The sequence below is a fragment of the Bos taurus genome, chromosome 21 (genome assembly GCF_002263795.3).
Source record: "Bos taurus isolate L1 Dominette 01449 registration number 42190680 breed Hereford chromosome 21, ARS-UCD2.0, whole genome shotgun sequence".
In the NCBI taxonomy this organism is placed as follows: Eukaryota; Metazoa; Chordata; class Mammalia; order Artiodactyla; family Bovidae; genus Bos; species Bos taurus.
The window spans coordinates 57,136,578-57,153,346 of NC_037348.1; the positions used below are offsets into that span (position 1 = coordinate 57,136,578).

Here is a 16,769-nt window from a genome sequence, read left to right on the forward strand (position 1 = left end):
AGTTGGACACAAGTGAGCAACTGAGCATGCACTTATAAGCATTTATTGAGTGTCGACTCTGAACCAGAAGAGGTATCATTCTAGGTATTTAAGAGTCTTGCAAGAGTAATGAAAGCATTCTAACAGGATGAGATGATGTACATTGTCATTTTTGTTAATATGTGAAAGTCGCTCAGTTGTGTCTGACTCCTTGCGACCCCATGGATTACACAGTCCATGGAATTCTCCAGGCCAGAATACTGGATCAGATCAGATCAGTCGCTCAGTCGTGTCCGACTCTTTGCGACCCCATGAATCGCAGCATGCCAAGCCTCCCTGTCCCTCATCAACTCCCGGAGTTCACTCAGACTCACGTCCATCGAGTCAGTGATGCCATCCAGCCATCTCATCTTCTGTCGTCCCCTTCTCCTCCTGCCCCCAATCCCTCCCAGCATCAGAGTCTTTTCCAGTGAGTCAACTCTTTGCATGAGGTGGCCAAAGTACTGGAATGGGTAGCCTATTCCTTCTCCAGTGGATCTTCCCAACCCAGGAATTGAACCGGGGTCTTCTGCATTACAGGTGAATTCTTTACCAACTGAGCTTTGAGGGAAGCCCTTTTTGTTAATATAGGGTTGGCCAAAAAGTTCATTTGGGTTTTTCCAGAAACCCAAACATACCAGAAACATGGTATGGAAACACCTGAATGAACTTTTTGGCCAACCAAATATTTTAGCATTTTCAATTGACTGTTAAGGTCTATTGAGAACCTACTGTGTGCCAGGACAGTGTGGATTAATGCCTTCCAGAAGCTTCCAGTATTCGATGAGGACCAGTGATGAGGATATGGGGATGTGGCAGTGTCTGATGGAGAACCTGCAGAAATGACATTGAAGGATACTTACCTGTTGGTCACCCATTGGGGACGGTTGTTTTTCAGTCGCTAAGTCATGTCCAACTCTTTGTGATCCCATAGACTGAAGCACGCCAGGCTTCCCCGGAGCTTGCTCAAACTCATGTCCATTGAGTCGGTGATGCCATCCAACCATCTCATTCTCTGCCGCCCCCTTCTCCTCCTGCCTTCAATCTTTCCCAGCATCAGGGTCTTTTCCAACAAGTCAACTTTTTGCATCAGGTGGCCAAAGTATTGGAACTTTAGCTTCAGCATCAGTCCTTCCAATGAATATTCAGGGTTGATTTCCTTTAGGATTGACTGGATGATGAGAAACAGTTATTCCTCCATTACAGGTGAGCATTTTGAGGCCAAGAAGCAAATGAGTTGTTCAGACCACTTGGGCACGTCAGAGACAGAACCTGCTTCCTGAGTGTTTGATTCCCAGAGCAGAGGGCTCCCTGCCTCACGGGGCTCCCCCTACAGTCCAGAATGCTGTGAGCCCAGAGCACATGGTACCCACCCCACGGGGCATTCTTGGGGCCAGAGAAAGGTGCATGACATGGCGCTCAGTGACCTGAGATGCTGCCTATACTGGTGGAAGCGTACCTGGCACTGGGGTGGGCCTGAGAGATCAGGAGACAAGGGTGCTCGTAGCCCTGCCTCCTCCCTTGTTCCAGCTTGGCTTCAGCTCCCCTTCCAGGGCTGACCTGGAGCCTCGCCTCCCGTGGACCATCTTCCCTGCTCTGTGTGGTTCTGCTGAATGAGTGCTCAGCAGAGGACAGATTTTCCTGGTGCCCACAGTGCCATCCCCATCCCTGACAGCATCACTTGACCTCTCTGGGATCTCCACTTCCCCACCAGGAGTGACAGATGCGCTGTGGGTGGGAGGAGAAGGTGGGAGAAGGGGCTGACGGGTCTAGACCGGAAGGTCTTTGCAAAGAGGCCATCTGTCCCTGAGCTCTGAAGCGACTCCAGCCTCTCTTCCTGGAGCTGCTTCTCAGCTCTGACTTGACAGTGGTGAGGGAAGAGAATTCTAGAATCCTGGGATGAGGGTGCTGGTTTGAAGCTCACCATGAGCTTGAAACACTTTAAGCCATGTTATTAAAGTTAATCTCACCATTTTACCAATGAAGAAACTGAGGCACAAGGAAGTTAAGGAACGTGTCCCTGTTGACCCAGCCTGTAAATATTAGAGCTAAGACCCGAACTTGGCCATGTGAACTCACAGCCCGCTCAGAGCAAGACAACTGTCTCCAGCCTCAGCAAGACTCTTGGTGGGGATTGTGTTCATAACAGATCTGCGTGTGCGTTGAAGCCAGTTGGAAAGCTCTCTGGTAAGAATGTGATCAGAATCCTTTGACAGAATGAGGAACCATCCCCTGATTTTCCTCTTTGGCATCTTTCGATTTTTTAATGCTTTTTTTGGTAACAACTTTGTGCCAAGTCGCTTCAGTTGTGGCCAACTCTTTGCGACCCTATGGACTGTAACCTGCCAGGCTCCTCCATCCATGGGATTCTCCAGGCGAGAATATTGAATAGGTTGCCATTTCCTCCAGGGGATCTTCTGGACCCAGGGATTGAACCTGAGTTTCTTCAGTCTCCTGCATTGGCAGGCGGGTTCTTTACCACTAATACCACCTGGGGTCACAACTTTATTGAGATATAATTCACATACTATATAGGTCATCTGTTTAAAACACAGAATTCAGTGGCTCTTCATATTTAGAATTGGGCAAGCATCGCTGCAAACATCACCCCAGAAAGAAATGCAGTACCTCTTAGCTGTCATCCCCCAAACACCATACCCTCCAGCCTTGGGCAACCATTAATCTATCTCCATCTTTATAGATTGGCCTCTTCTGGACATTTTATATTAATGGAATCATACAATAAGTAGTCTTGTGACTGACTTCTTACAATTCTTTCACTTAGCAAAATGTTTTCAAGCATCCTCCATGTTGTAACATGTATCAGTACTTCTTTTTATCACCAAATAATATTCCATTTGTATGGATGTATCATGCTTTATCCTCTCATCAGTTGGTAGATGTTTGGCTTGTTTCTGCATTTTGGTTATTATGAATAATACCACTATGAACATTCATGTACAGGTTTTGTGTGAATGTATGTTTTCCATTTCCCCTGGGAAGATACTTGGGAGTAAAATTGCAGGTCAAAGCCTCTGTTTAATCTTTTTAGGAACTGCTAGACTGTTTTCCAAAGTGACTGCACTGTTTTACATCCCTACTAGTAATGTATGAGGGCTCCAGCCTCCTTGCCAACACTAGTTTTTATCTGTCTTTTTGTTTATAGCCATCCTAGTGGTTGTGATGTGTTTCATGCTCTCTTTTTTTAATTGCAAGGGATATACAAACCATGGTCAACTCTAAAGTACTAGAATATCTGGATAATCTATATCCAGCAGTGTTTTCCTAAGAGCTCAGATCTGCCACAAACAGAGGAGAAATAGCCAGCCTCTCCCCAGGCCCAACACCGGGCCTCCACAGTTCCATGGCCAAGCCCTAGGGACACTCCTTGATAACTAACACCTTACCCTGTCCTCTTGTCTTCCAGCAATTCACGAGTTCCCCACAGACCTGTTCTCCAACAACGAGCGACAGCACGGGGCCGTCCTGCTGCATATTCTTGGTGTAAGTGGCCCTCTTGGGGTGGGACATCCCTGTTTCCAGCAGGGGAAGTCTGTCTGCAGAGCACAAGGTGTCAGAGATCTCACCGTGTTCTTATAAGAGCCCTCTGAGAACAGGTCCTGGACGTGTTTTAACCGCAAAGAAATGAAGTCTTAAGGATGTGAAGTGACTTGCTCAGTGTCACACAGTGAATGGCCCCAGAGCCAGGACAAAGATTCACGTCTTCTTGTGCCTCCTTTTCTGCTTTTTATAAAACGGGAGTGACGGCATCTCTTCCCCAGATGTGTAAATACAAGCGAACAGGGGTCACATCCTTCAGACATAACAGGGAATGGGATAATGCTCTCCAGGAGCCACCCCCACCCCCTCCCCCGCCCCACGTTTTACCGTCCTGACATAACTGCGGTTTGAGACTTTGGTGCTCTTCTTCTCAAACTTCCTCAGTATTAAATGAGCCTGGTGAGCAGCGGCAGAGTTCGAGTAGCAGTTCAAAAAGGCATAGTGAGCTCAAACCTAAATGATAGGTAATAGTTGCTCTTCTCTGCATGCGAACTACAGCCCACAGCCACTGCCCATACTTATAAATGGAGTTTTATTGGAACACAGCCATTCTCATTCATTTGTATATCATCTGTGGCTGCTTTTCTGCTTCACTGGCTGACCGGAGTAGTTGTGACAAAGACTCTGGGATCCACAAAGCCAAAAAAGATTTTCTGTCTGTCTCTTTGTAGAAAAAGTTTGCCAGCCTCGTTGTCTGATGCAGGGAAATGAAAGCGCTTAGGGTTTAATTTTCTACTTTGGATCTACCACAGCAAATGTTCCTCCTGATGTGGTTCCCTGACCGCTCAGCACCATCTGCTTCTATATTTAAACCCAACCAAGTATTCATCTTTGCAAGAGACAATTAAGCAAGGGAAAGCTGGGATTCTCACATAGATAGTAGCCACCTGAGAATAAGGGGTGAGTGAAGTTTTAATTAACGGGATAAACCATTAATGAACATGAAGATTGTAGGCAAATTTCAAGTGACAGTCTTGTGTATTATTTCTCAAAGGGAGTTATTATCTTTCTAGTTTCTCTGGCTTTCCCCTGCCCTCCCCATTCACTGAGGGAATGTGGATTTGACCAGTTAGTCCCACAATCTGTCCCTCTGCCTCACCAATGTCTTGTCAAAGCCTTTTTTCCTGAACTTGAGAGGTCCTCGGGAATTTTGCAGGAACCCTTTTAGAGCACGCACTACCCGACTACATCTGGAGAACAAAATCCAGCCCACTTCCTGTGTTTATAAATAAAGTTTTATTGGTAGGCAGCCACCCTCATGTCCATGGCTGCTCTTCTTCTACAGCAGCAGAGTTATGACAGGCTGTATGGCCTATAAAGACTCATCAGACACTTTAAGAAAAACTTTGCTGAGCCCTTCTTTAGAGCAAGAAAAAACTTGAGCTTTGGAGCCAGGTTTTTTCTGTAGCACTAAGAAGCTTCTCAGAACTTCCCGCCCAAGTGAAGGAAATAGTAGTGCCATCTTGGCCCCCTTTTCTCTCCAGTGTTTCTGAGACGTCAGGGGAACCAGAGGCTCTTTGCCTGGGAAATGCTGTAGGGGCGAATTTCTGAGGGTATGAATTTAGGTTGGGATCCTGAGATTTGTAGCAGTGTCTCCTGTCTCTCTCTCTCTCTCCACGTTCCCCACACCCCCGGTATTTGTTTCTTTTTGCTTCCCCCCAAATGATAATGAGTCAAATTCAGGGATAGCCACACCTGGACTCCAGCACACATTTGCCTTGGATGCTGTGGTCACAGTTGATAGATTTTCCACTTTATCTGTGGGCTTCCCTGATAGCTCGGTTGGTAAAGAATTCACCTGCCTATGCAGGAGGCACAAGAGACATGGATTCGACCCTTGGGTCAGGAAGATCCCCTGGAGTAGGGAATGGAAACCTACTCTAGTATTCTTGCTTGGAAAATTCCATGGACAGAGGAGCCTGGAGGGCTACAGTCTATGGGGTCGCAAAGAGTCGGACACAACTGACCGACTGAGCATGCCTGCATGCATGCAATTAATTGTAAAGTTGTTGGAATATCACACCATTTTAGCTGAAGCAGCCCAGCCTTTCCCTCTTTCGGGAATAGGGCATTCATCTCACTTTTTCTCTGAAGAAAAAAATGGCTTCCTCCAGTGCTCAGCATAAAATCGCATCTCCTTTACACAGATTCTGGTCCTTGCCACTCCCTCCAACCTCACCTTAGTCGTTTTCCACTTTACTTTCAATCTGTTCTGCCTGCACCAATGTCCTTGCTGTTTTTCAAATGCATCGAACACACTCCTGCCTCAGGACCTTTTCACGTGCTGTTTCCTAGCCATGATAGATACTTTATTTGCCTATTTGTCCCCCACAAAGAGGCAGAGGCTTTTCCTGGCATCTTTGTCCCCTTATCCCTCATGGCTAGAATAGTACCTGGCATATAAGATGAGCTCAGTAAAGTCATGTTGGGTGGACAGGTCAGAGAGGAGTTCTGCAGATAACATCATCTAAAAACTACTGATCTGTTCTTGCTCTGTCATCAAACAGAAGAAAATGAGACTTGGAGACATGACTTATCCAAAATCACAAGGCAAAAAATTCCCAGGATTAGCCCTAGAATCTGGATTCTGTCCCGTGAACCTCCCAATGTTCAGTGGCTCATGTATTTTAACCTGGACCAACATCAAGCAGCATCCCAGGAAATGCTGGGTCTCAAGTTGTCTGTTTTGGCAGGAGGTGGGCAGTTGGTGACAGGAAATGATGCCTTTGCTAAAACTCGAAGAGGGGAAATCAGGATGATGATTATTTTAAACTCTTAAGGTGATGGTTTTAAATGCTTTCCTTCTCAGCCCTTGAGGTTTGGATCTTGCCTGTCGAGGGCCTACTTGTGTGTTGGAGAGAGAGGGTTGCTTGTTTAAGAAGAGAGGAAGGGACACAGGACTCTGTGGACTGACTTTTATTCCACTCCTATGCTCAACAGGTTGTTTCTCCTGTCTGGGTCCCATCTGCCAGTGAGGGGATTGAGGAGAAGCACACCCCAGTGGTGCTGGAGTTTTCCTAACCCAAGCAGGCTGGTGTGGAGCGCGATGGATTCCTGGCCACGCCCACTGCTGGCGGGAGTCCTGGCTGATGCTGTCCCCCCGTTTCCTTTGCAGGCTCTGTACATGTTCTACGCCTTGGCCATAGTCTGTGATGACTTCTTTGTTCCGTCTCTAGAGAAGATCTGCGAGGTGCGTGGGAAGGTCTTAGAACCTTTGGCAAAGCCTGGGTCGGGGGCTGGGGGTGACTGACACTTGGCATATCAGTGCCAGGCCAAGAAGTGGGGAACACTCTGGCAGTGAAGGTTGTCAGGCCAAGTAGTTGGCATCGCTAGTGCAAAGCCTCGCTCTGAAGCTCCAGATTACAATTAGGGGGTGGTGTCCTCCCCCAGAGCTTAGCAGAAGAAAATGCTCCCCCAGTGAAATTATTACCCAGGACCTCTGGCTTCATAGCAGGTACTGGTAGTTAAGCCAAAGCTGGTTAGTTAGGGAGCATTTGCCAAAACCAGCTGCAAGTGACAGGTACCAGGTGGGGCTCTGTGTCCCCAGGGAAGATGCTGAGATGCAATGGCAAGGAATGCCTTTGCAGCCTGACATTGCCTCCTTTTAATTCTTTTGTTAAGTTTTCCCAGTCCTGCCCCCTCCTCCCTCAACTTCTAGCCAAGGAAGGAAAACTGTCTCTGTTTTTAGCATCTGCTGTGTTCAGACTGGGGGCTTCCCAGGTGGCACTAGTGGTAAAGAACCTGCCTGCCAATGCAGGAGACACAAGAGATGTGGGTTCAATCCCTGGGCTGGGAAGATCCCCTGGAGAGCGGTCATGGCAACCCGCTCCAGTATCCTTGCCTGGAGAATCCCATGGGCAGAGGAACCTGCAGGCTGCAGTCCATAGGGTCTCACAGAGTCGGGCAAGACTGAAGCAACTTAACACACGTGCACAAGTGCAGACTCATCTGGGTGTCACTGCACTTTATCCACTTGAAGTCTCCCAGCTATTTGAAGCCATACTGTCGTCGGGACATTTGCAGGTTGGACATGGATTGTTAGGGGTGGGCACGTCCCCATTACTTGAGCTCCAGGAGGACTGGCTGCTTTTGACCTAGTTCACTAAGTGGTGAGTGACCTGGCAAAAGTGTGCGAAGGCCCTGCCTTCCCCTTGCTCCACACTTGACCTCTCACCCCACTCAGATCAAACCATATGCTCTTCTCCAAGACACCTGTCAGTGAGAGAACTGAGCCAGAGGAGGAACAGAATCAGGAAATGGCTGCTGGGATGTCAGAGTTGAATGTTCAACCTAGAGGCAGCCCTGGAGTGGTGGGCTATCACTTCTTCAGAGGAGGCCCTCAGGAAAAACAGTCAACTGGTCTTTCCAGAATACACACCCCAGAATATGTTGTGGGTCGCAGCAACAAGATTGGGTCCCCTGCCCACTTTGGGGTGACAGAAGCCCATAGACACAGGACCACATTCAGTGGAGATGCTAGACGAGGTTACCCATCTCCCTAAAAACACAGAGGTGGGCAAGGGTGATGGTCCTGGCTTCATAGGGAATGCTGATGGAAGGGACCTAGTGAGAGCCATCAAAAGTACTGAGGATTCAAAAGGAGGGAGGGAGCATCTCTGGGGAGAAACCGAGGAAAGCTTCATGGAGGAGGTGGCATTTGGTCCAGGCTTTGGGAGTGAAAAGTTCCACCAGCTGAGTGGAAGGAGGTCATTCCAGAGGGAAGGAGTGACCCAGGCAGAGGCAGGAAGGAGGCAGGACAGGATATAGCATGGTTTGGATTCTGCTAAAAGCTATCATAGGTGCTCTGATGGCTGAACCTCTGTGACATCTCCTCTTTGGCAGGGCTAGGGTGGGTGGGCTTCTGCCTGGGCGGGGGGTCAATGCTATGCCCCCATCCAATTTTCCACCAAACCCACAGCTCCAACCCTTCTGAGGACTCCTTCCATAGCAAGCTTACTGAGGAGGTTGTACTGGCCCAGGGAATGGATTCCTCAGTGGCTTCAGAGCCCAGGCTCCCGAGGAATGCTTTGGGAGGTGGGGGCTAGAGGAGACCAAGTCCTGCTCTGAGCCAGTCTTCCCAGAGGCCTTCTAAGGACCATAGCCAGGCACCTTCAAGTTGGCATTCAGGGGGACCCAGAATTTCCATGGTTTTCCCAAGCACCCAAAGCCCCCAGCCCCAGATTCCAGATCAGAGGATGGGCCTCTGTGTCCAGAACATGGTCTCACCAAGCAGAGTGGGCTTAGATAGTTCTAGCCCTGTCCGAGGGCTTGGCAGAAAAAAATGCTCCCCCACTGAAATTATTACCCAGGACAGACTCAACTCTGGGGACAGGAGGTGAGGTCTATTGCAGTGGGCAGCCAGGTATCCAGCCTGCCATTGGGAAGGCCTTCTGGGATGCAGGGGCCAGGCTATGCACCTGAGTTTGCCACATCCCACAACGTGATGTATTGATGTTCACATGGTACCCAAGGTCTGCATGAGCACCAGAAGTGACAGGCACTAGACTAGCAGACTCCCCAGTGATCCCCAGCTCCTGTTCCAGGCATCCAAAGATGAGAAAGACCCATCTTGTCATCCAGTGGGGGAAGCATGCACATGGACCTCAGATCCTCACTGCATGAGTCATGTTTCAGCTTCTCTTCCCTGGGGGAGTGGATGACTCGTGGTGGCCCTTTTGAAAAGTCTTCATCAAAGAGAGACTATTTAAGCATTCAGACAATGAACAAAAATTGACAGATGGAGGAAGGGGAGAGGGGACTCCGAGGTGAGCGAACATCAGGCAGAGTGGAGGAGGGCATATGCTTGGGATGAGCAAAGAGAGGCCACCAGCCCTGAAGCTTGACTCTGGCTGCGGGGCTGTGCCCCGCGCTCTCCGTAAGTGGCCAGTAGGCATGCTTACTGCCCCTGCAGTACAGCCTGAGGGTCTGCGGTCACTTCTGTTTCAGAAACTCCATCTGAGCGAAGATGTGGCTGGAGCCACCTTCATGGCTGCGGGAAGCTCAACACCAGAGCTGTTTGCCTCTGTTATTGGTAAGAAATCCTATCAGCTTGAGACATGGGATATAGGAAGAACCCAGGTTGGGTGCCCAGACTCTTGTGGGCATGTTTTTTCAGCTCTGAGTGTCAGTTTTCTCATCTGTAAAATGGGAGACGTGGAGAGAAAGTGAATTACTCCACTCCTGGGCTGTGGAGTGGAGTAGGGTACTCACAGGTATGGGTGTTTTTTGAGGTGATGAAAACGTTCTAAAATTAGATTGCAGTGATGATTGTATAATTCTGACTATACCAGAAAATGCTAAAGTGATATTTTAAATGGGTGAATTTTACAGCATGTGAATTATCGATAAAGCTGTTCCCAAAATGGGAGGATTGGTGTAGCGGGTCCCTGAGGACTCTTCCACCTCTGGTTTTGTTGTTCTCACCAGCATCTCAGGTGTTCCCTGGTAGTAAGAACAAGTCCTGTCCATTCATGGGGTGGGGGACACGGAACCGGCCAGGGTCTGAGGAAGGGCAGGCCTGGGCTTGCACATGAGGTTTGTGCCTCTTTCTTCCCAGGCGTGTTCATCACCCACGGAGATGTTGGGGTCGGAACCATCGTGGGCTCTGCTGTGTTCAACATCCTGTGTATAATTGGAGTTTGTGGATTATTCGCAGGGCAGGTCAGTGGTGTCTCTCTTCTCATGAAATGACATAGGGATAGCGTGGGAGAGATCCAAGGCCCATCCTTAGCCATGCCTGTAACTCCCTGTGGCTTTGAGCGGGGGTGTCCCCTCCAAGCCCCTTTCCTTGCGTGTAACAGGGGTGTCCTGTGTTCCTTCCACCCATGGGTCTGAGAGCAGAAACAGCGTCAGCTGCCCCCTTGGCTGGTCTCGGGGGTGGGTTGTGGGACATTTATTTGACAGCAGTAAATATTTAAGAAGCGTTTCCTGTAACCCTGACCATGAACTAGACTCTGGACTTACTTGGGGCCTGTCTTCTGCCTCCCTATGGGTGCATGAAGGTGGCTTGTTGATTTCCTATCACATCTTCCTGATCCTTGGAGCCACAGGGGGACATTAGACTTGGCCTCAGAGAGTCGGGCTCATGGAAAGCTCTTTCTGGCCAGGGAGGTAGAGGGAGGCAGCCAGTCACCCCCAGAAAGTTCTAGCGCTGAGAGAAGAGTGAGTGTCTCTGGCCTCCCCCAGCCACATGGCTTCTCCTGGTATACATGCCATGTGGTCACCGTGAAGGAGCAGGGGGCAGCTTTGCCATTACTTATGAATGTGAACACACTATCCTTCTGTCCCCAAATATGACCAAGAGAGCAAGGTGGCCTGGAGCAGCCAGACACGCTGTGGTCCTGGTGGACAGTTAAGATGAGCTCCGAGGGCATGTGTCTGCAGCTGCAGGGGTCTGGGGGCAATGGGACACCCCCCAGCTGGTGACGCTAACGGCCCTTTGCTCGGCAGGTGGTCCGTCTGACATGGTGGGCCGTGTGCCGAGACTCCGTGTACTACACTCTGTCTGTCATCGTGCTCATTGCCGTGAGTTAACACACCCTCCCCCGCCCCACTGTCCTGTCCCTGGCACTATGACCAGAGAACCCACGGCACCCCGCCCTGGGGTGTGCTGGCCACTCACTGTGGTCGAGTTGACCTATTCCCCTCCACGGTGCTTCCCTGTCCCAAAAACCTCATACCCAATGCCTTGGTTATCAAGCACATCCAGGTACCACCTTGAGGGCAGAACGGCCTTGAAAAAACTAAAGCAGGCATCATATGGTTGATGCAGTTAAGCTTAAGAATGTGCTCATCAGAGGCCTTCAGATCCTCACTTAGAGCCAGTTTCCCAAGGAGCAGAGTTTCTGGTTGCCTAGCTCACTGCAGAGCTGGGAAGAGAGAGACCAGCTGCGAGCCCTCAGGTTAGGCAGCTGGGAGCGAGGATGTGGGCAGAAAAAGCAGAGGGCCTGAAACAGGGACCCCTGAGGCCTGGGGTGACATCATGCATACCATGTGACAGTGACACGGCAGTGAAGCCCGTGACACAGTTTACTGCTGAGGACCGTGTCACCCACAGGGGAGCAGTTTCCATCCAAAAGGCGCTTTCAAGTGACTGAATGAGGGCAGGTCACATCAAGAGGGCAGATGCATGTGGCATGCCCAGATCTCAGAGTATGAAATGTATTCTAGAATAGTTCTCCCCCTAAGGACATCTAGAGCCAACTGGATTTGATAACCGTGATCTTTGTATTAGTTAGCTGTCGCCATGTAACAAATTTCCCTCATACTCAGCAGCTTAAGACAGCAAACTTTTATTGCCCTCTTTTTCTATGGATCAAATCTGGGAGTGGCTTAGCCAAGCCCTCTGGCTGAGGATCTCTCATCTGTGTACTCACCGTCCAGAAAACAGTTACGTCAAGGCTCCCCTGGGCAACAATCTGCTTTCAAGATCCCGCATGAGGTGGTGGGCAGGCCTCAGGCTTGTCCATAGAACAGCTCACATCACTGGGGACTGCTTCCCCTCCCAGCAAGGGCAAGGAGGTGCCGAGATGGAAGCCACAGTCTGTTTGTAACCGAATCTCGGACGTGACAGCCCTCACTTTTGCCATATTCTGTTAGGAGCAGATCCCTACGATCAGGCCACATGCCAAGGGGAGCTTGAATGTCAGGTATCTGAGAGACTGCCCACCACACTCCCAAAAATGAAAGTTAGAGGTAAAACAATTTACCTATATACGATTTTACCAAATCAGCATAATGCCCGAAAGCATATCATAAAAGGCACAAGTAATGCATATAAAAGAATACATCTAGTGTGTAACTGTTTGGGCAGGAAGATGCTGGAACGCTGAGTGATGTAATCTGTTGCCCTCACACAGGAAGTCTCCAGGCCCTCTGGCTGCCAGTGCAGGCTGATACGCTGGACTGGCCACCCCATGAGTGGTGTTGACATTGATGATGGAATTTTCTGAAATTGTGAATGACTCCTGATAAAATCCTAAACTGAGCCAAGTACAGTCATCCCTCTCCACTTGCATGATAGCTAACTCACTAGAAAATTAAGTATTTATTAAAACTGTGCAAAAATACTTTGATTTATAAAATGGAGTTAAGTTCAAGGCTCAGGTCATTTTTTTTGCTGCTGGCTTAAATATCTAGCAGGACATATAAGATGTCTGTCAAATATGGATAACTCCTCTGGGAGAAACATTTTACATGTTCGAGACTGACTGGTGTCCCTGGTCTTCATCCTCTAAATGCCAGTAGCCTTCCACTGGGTGATAAAAAACTGACACTGTCCCCATACGTGTCCCCCAAGTTCCCCAGATGGTGATACCAGGCTCCCCTCTGCCTCTTCCTCAGAGCCTTGAGTCTGGGGAACCTCAGAGCAGTGCCCAGCCAGGATGACCCAGTCCGAGTGGCTTCCCAAAGCAGATCCTGTGTGTGCTGCCCGCCTGACAACCAGCAGAGGGTGCAGTGGGCCCAAATCCAGACTGCAGCCCGTGGCCTGTCCTGGCATCGTGTGTAGGGACCCCGATGTCTCCAAGATCTGATTGGTGGGCATAGCCCCCTCCTGTGTGCACTGGGCCTGGCCGGGGCAGTTACAGGATGCCTCCCAGGACCACAAAGGCATCATTTGTCTGCATCCCACATAGGGGATGCTGGGTGGAGTTGTTGGGCAATGTCAGTGCCCTCTTATGAAGCTGTGGCAACCTCACCATCACCCTCAGCCTCCTTTCAAGTGGTACAAGTGGGTCCTTTGTCCTCAGAGCTTCCAAAGGGCTTATTCTTTATTTTTAAGACAATGACACCCTTTCCTCCCCACCCACCCCATCCTACCCCACACAGAAGTACCAAAGATGGAGGGAGGGAGGGGTAGATAGATAGATAGATATGCAGGCACAAACATACATACAGAGATACCTTTTCAGTTTTTAAGATTCTTGATTTCAGCAACCCTATTCCATTAATGAGGGTAGACCCCTGCAGATGGGCCCCTGTGGCTACTTGGATTATCAGAAGGCCAGACCAGTTCTCTTTGGAGACCCACACTAGGCCTCACCCTGCAGCATCTGCAGACCAAGGTTTCCACTAAGGAAGGGTCACTTCTACGTTTGAGAAACCCAGACCTAGAGAGAGGTGCCAGCTTTCTGTGAAAATCAGAGCAAGCTGGTGTGCATCACCGCACGGTACTTAGGGGTCTGTGTTTGTTCTTCTTTTGGAGTAAATCTGTCCCCCACTCTTGTTTCTTTTGCCTTCCCAGTTCATATATGATGAAGAAATTATGTGGTAAGTTTTAAACATTTGTTTCTTTTTCATTTTTCATTAGTATCCTTGTTTGTTGGGTTCACTGAATCTTTTTAAAAATTATTTTTACAAACATAAGAACTTGTGAAAGTAAAAAAGGCTATCATTCTTTTGTAATATTTATTTCTGCTTGACTGTATAGAGTCTTAGTTGCAGTATACAGAATCTTCATTGCAGTGCGCGGGCTTCTCTCTACTTGTGGTGTGGCCCCGGAGTACATGGGCTGTCTAGTTGTGGTGCATGGGCTGAATTGCCTGTGACATGTGGGATCTTAGTTCCCCAACAATGAATGGAACCTACAACCCCTGCATTGGAAGGTGACTTCTTAACCACTGGACCACCAGGGACGTCCCCTAAAGGGTATCATTCTAAGCAGTCATACCTTTATCTATCCTTTCAAAGTGACAAAGAGTGTTTTCCTTAATATTCCCACCCTGCCAGATAGCAAGATATTTTATAAAGCTAAAATAATGAAGACAGTATGATGTTTTGCACAGGAATAAACATGGGCCAATGTGGAATATGGAACCGAGAATGCAGTAACGGGCCCAGTTCTGGGCTGGGGCATCATGACAAGGCAGAGAGATGGGGATGGGGAGGGGGGCAGCCTCAGGTGCTGCAAAAACAAGGAATCCATGTAGAATCCCTCACACCTTATATAAGAATAAATCCCAGAGGAATTCAAGATTTTGCTGCAAAAAGCAAAATTAAAGCGTTTTAGGGTAGAATATAGAATTCATCTTTATGACTCTGAGGTTGGAAATGATTTCTTAATTAAGATACAAAAGGCACAAACTTCTAAAGAGAAGGTTGATATTTCCACTCTAACCTTTAAGGCATGAATGTATTGGGTTGGCCAGAGTTCATTCAGATTTTCCACATGATGTTATTGTTGTTGTTCAGTCACTAAGTCATGTCTGACTCTTTGCAACCCCATGGACTATAGCACTCCAGGCTTATCTGTCCATCACTATCTCCCTGAGTTTTCTCAAACTCATGTCCATTGAGTCAGTGATGCCATCCAACTGTCTCATCCAGTCGCCCCCTTCACCTCTTACCCTCAATTTTCCCCAGCATCAGCGTCTTTTCCAATGAGTTAGCTCTTCAAATCAGGTGGCCAAAGTATTGGAGCTTCACCATCACATTGTATTTTCCATAACACGTTATGGTAAAAACCCAAGCAAACTTTTTGGCCAACCCAATATTTTCCACAAGCCATAAAAACATTCTCTTCGTTGACAGTGATTGAGATCTGTTTCCTGTATGTGATTATTTGTGGGAATGTATTCATGAGGCCTGACGTGAGCAGCTGCATGCTTTGGGACCAGAGCATGCTGGTTCTGGGTCTACCCCACCTGTGAGCCAGAAAGTCTCTTTCTTTTGGGTCTCCTCTTCCTCACCTGTAGATGGAATTCTGAGGGGGTGGTCAGATCATCGACAAACCCCTTTGTCGTTCTGCTGGGCTCTGGGCTCTGTCAGCAGAGGAAGAGCTCCCCAAGATGACTGCAGCTCATGTTGGGCACTTAGTAGGTCTTCAGGACACATGTCTCAGATGACCCAACAAGTTAAGCCATGGGACTACCCAGAGGCTTGTGTTTTGAGCTACAGAAATCCCTACCACGTGTGGAGTTGGATGCTGCTTCTGGAGTTGGACAGGAAGAGTGCACCCCAGAAAGACCCCCACCCCACCTCATGTTCTACCCAAGAGGCTACTGTGCCCAGCCTGTCTCTTCAGGCAGTTCTTAGGGCACCTTCCCACCTGCACGCCTAGCTCCTCTGGTCTCTGGCCAGAATCTCACGTGACCACAGGGCCCTTTAGGGTCAGGTCTGCATGACCCCTGGCCACTCCCCTCCGTTCCCTGGGATGAGGTGCTACGCTTAGTCACTCAGTCGTGTCTAACTCTTTGTGACCCCATGGACTGTAGCCCCCCAGGCTCCTCGGCCCATAGGAATTCTCCAGGCAAGAATACTGGAGTGGGTTCCCTTTCCCTTCTCCAGGGCATCTTCCCAACCCAGGAATCGAACCCATGTCTCCCACATTGCGGGTGGATTCTTTACCGTCTGAGCCACCAGGGAAGCCCAAGAATACTGGAGTGGGTAGCCTATCCCTTTTCCAGAAGTTCTTCCTGACCCAGGAATCGAACCGGAGTCTCCTGCATTGCAGGCAGATTCTTTACCAGCTGAGCTACCAAGGAAGCCCTGGGATGAGGTGGTTCCTCCCTTTTCTAGGTAGCTAGAGGAGCTCGTCCTGAGTCCCGCAGAGCCCCTGTAGTTGAGAAGACCCCAGCCCAGCCTTCTCTGTTACCAAGCGAGTGCCAGATGGCAGGACAGACTGGGGCTGGGTGGCTCATTCACCGGCCTGAGTCCTGGGTCAGGGAAGGTGACAGGACACCCCGCCCTGCCCCACCTGCCGTGTCGGGCATGCCCAGCCCCAGCCGCGGGCTTCCCTGGTTCTAACCAGCCTCCTTTCTCTCTCTGAGGTGGGAAGGCCTGGTGCTCATCGTCTTGTATGTGTTTTACATCCTGATCATGAAGTAAGTGCCCTTCTCCTCTCCTGGGCTGTCTCACCCCTGGTTCCACACCCCGCTGCAGCCTTTCATCAGAGGCAGAAGAAAACCTCGGTCAGCCCTTTCGGTCATTTTTGGCCACCCTGTTTCTCCAGGGGACACCCCGCTGGGGCAGCCAAGGTGGGAGAGAGAGATTCAGACTCTGTTGAACGGTACTGTCCACACTTGGGTCGGGGCGGGCGGCTGGTGGCGGGAGGCTAGGCCGCTCCCTGAATAACAATCAAGGACCTCTCTCCCACCGTGTTCCACAGCCTTGGCCCCAGGGTGACTGCTCTTGTTTGCTGTCTCTATAAATCCCCTGATAAATTAATCCCACTCTTTCAAAAAAGCCAGGCA

The 16,769-nt window shown here is 49.4% G+C and overlaps 1 protein-coding gene across 2 annotated transcripts in view; it reads left to right on the top strand.

Moving 5' to 3' along the window:
* SLC24A4 (solute carrier family 24 member 4) overlaps window positions 1-16,769 on the top strand; it is a 195,910-nt gene that overhangs the window by 127,747 nt on the left and 51,394 nt on the right. For both annotated transcript variants that reach the window (XM_005222242.5, NM_001193088.2), the window contains exons 3-9: window positions 3,446-3,522; window positions 6,695-6,769; window positions 9,526-9,610; window positions 10,136-10,239; window positions 11,029-11,103; window positions 13,823-13,848; window positions 16,347-16,400. In XM_005222242.5, coding sequence (XP_005222299.1) covers window positions 3,446-3,522; window positions 6,695-6,769; window positions 9,526-9,610; window positions 10,136-10,239; window positions 11,029-11,103; window positions 13,823-13,848; window positions 16,347-16,400 — 496 coding nt within the window. The remainder of the gene's footprint in view (window positions 1-3,445; window positions 3,523-6,694; window positions 6,770-9,525; window positions 9,611-10,135; window positions 10,240-11,028; window positions 11,104-13,822; window positions 13,849-16,346; window positions 16,401-16,769) is intronic.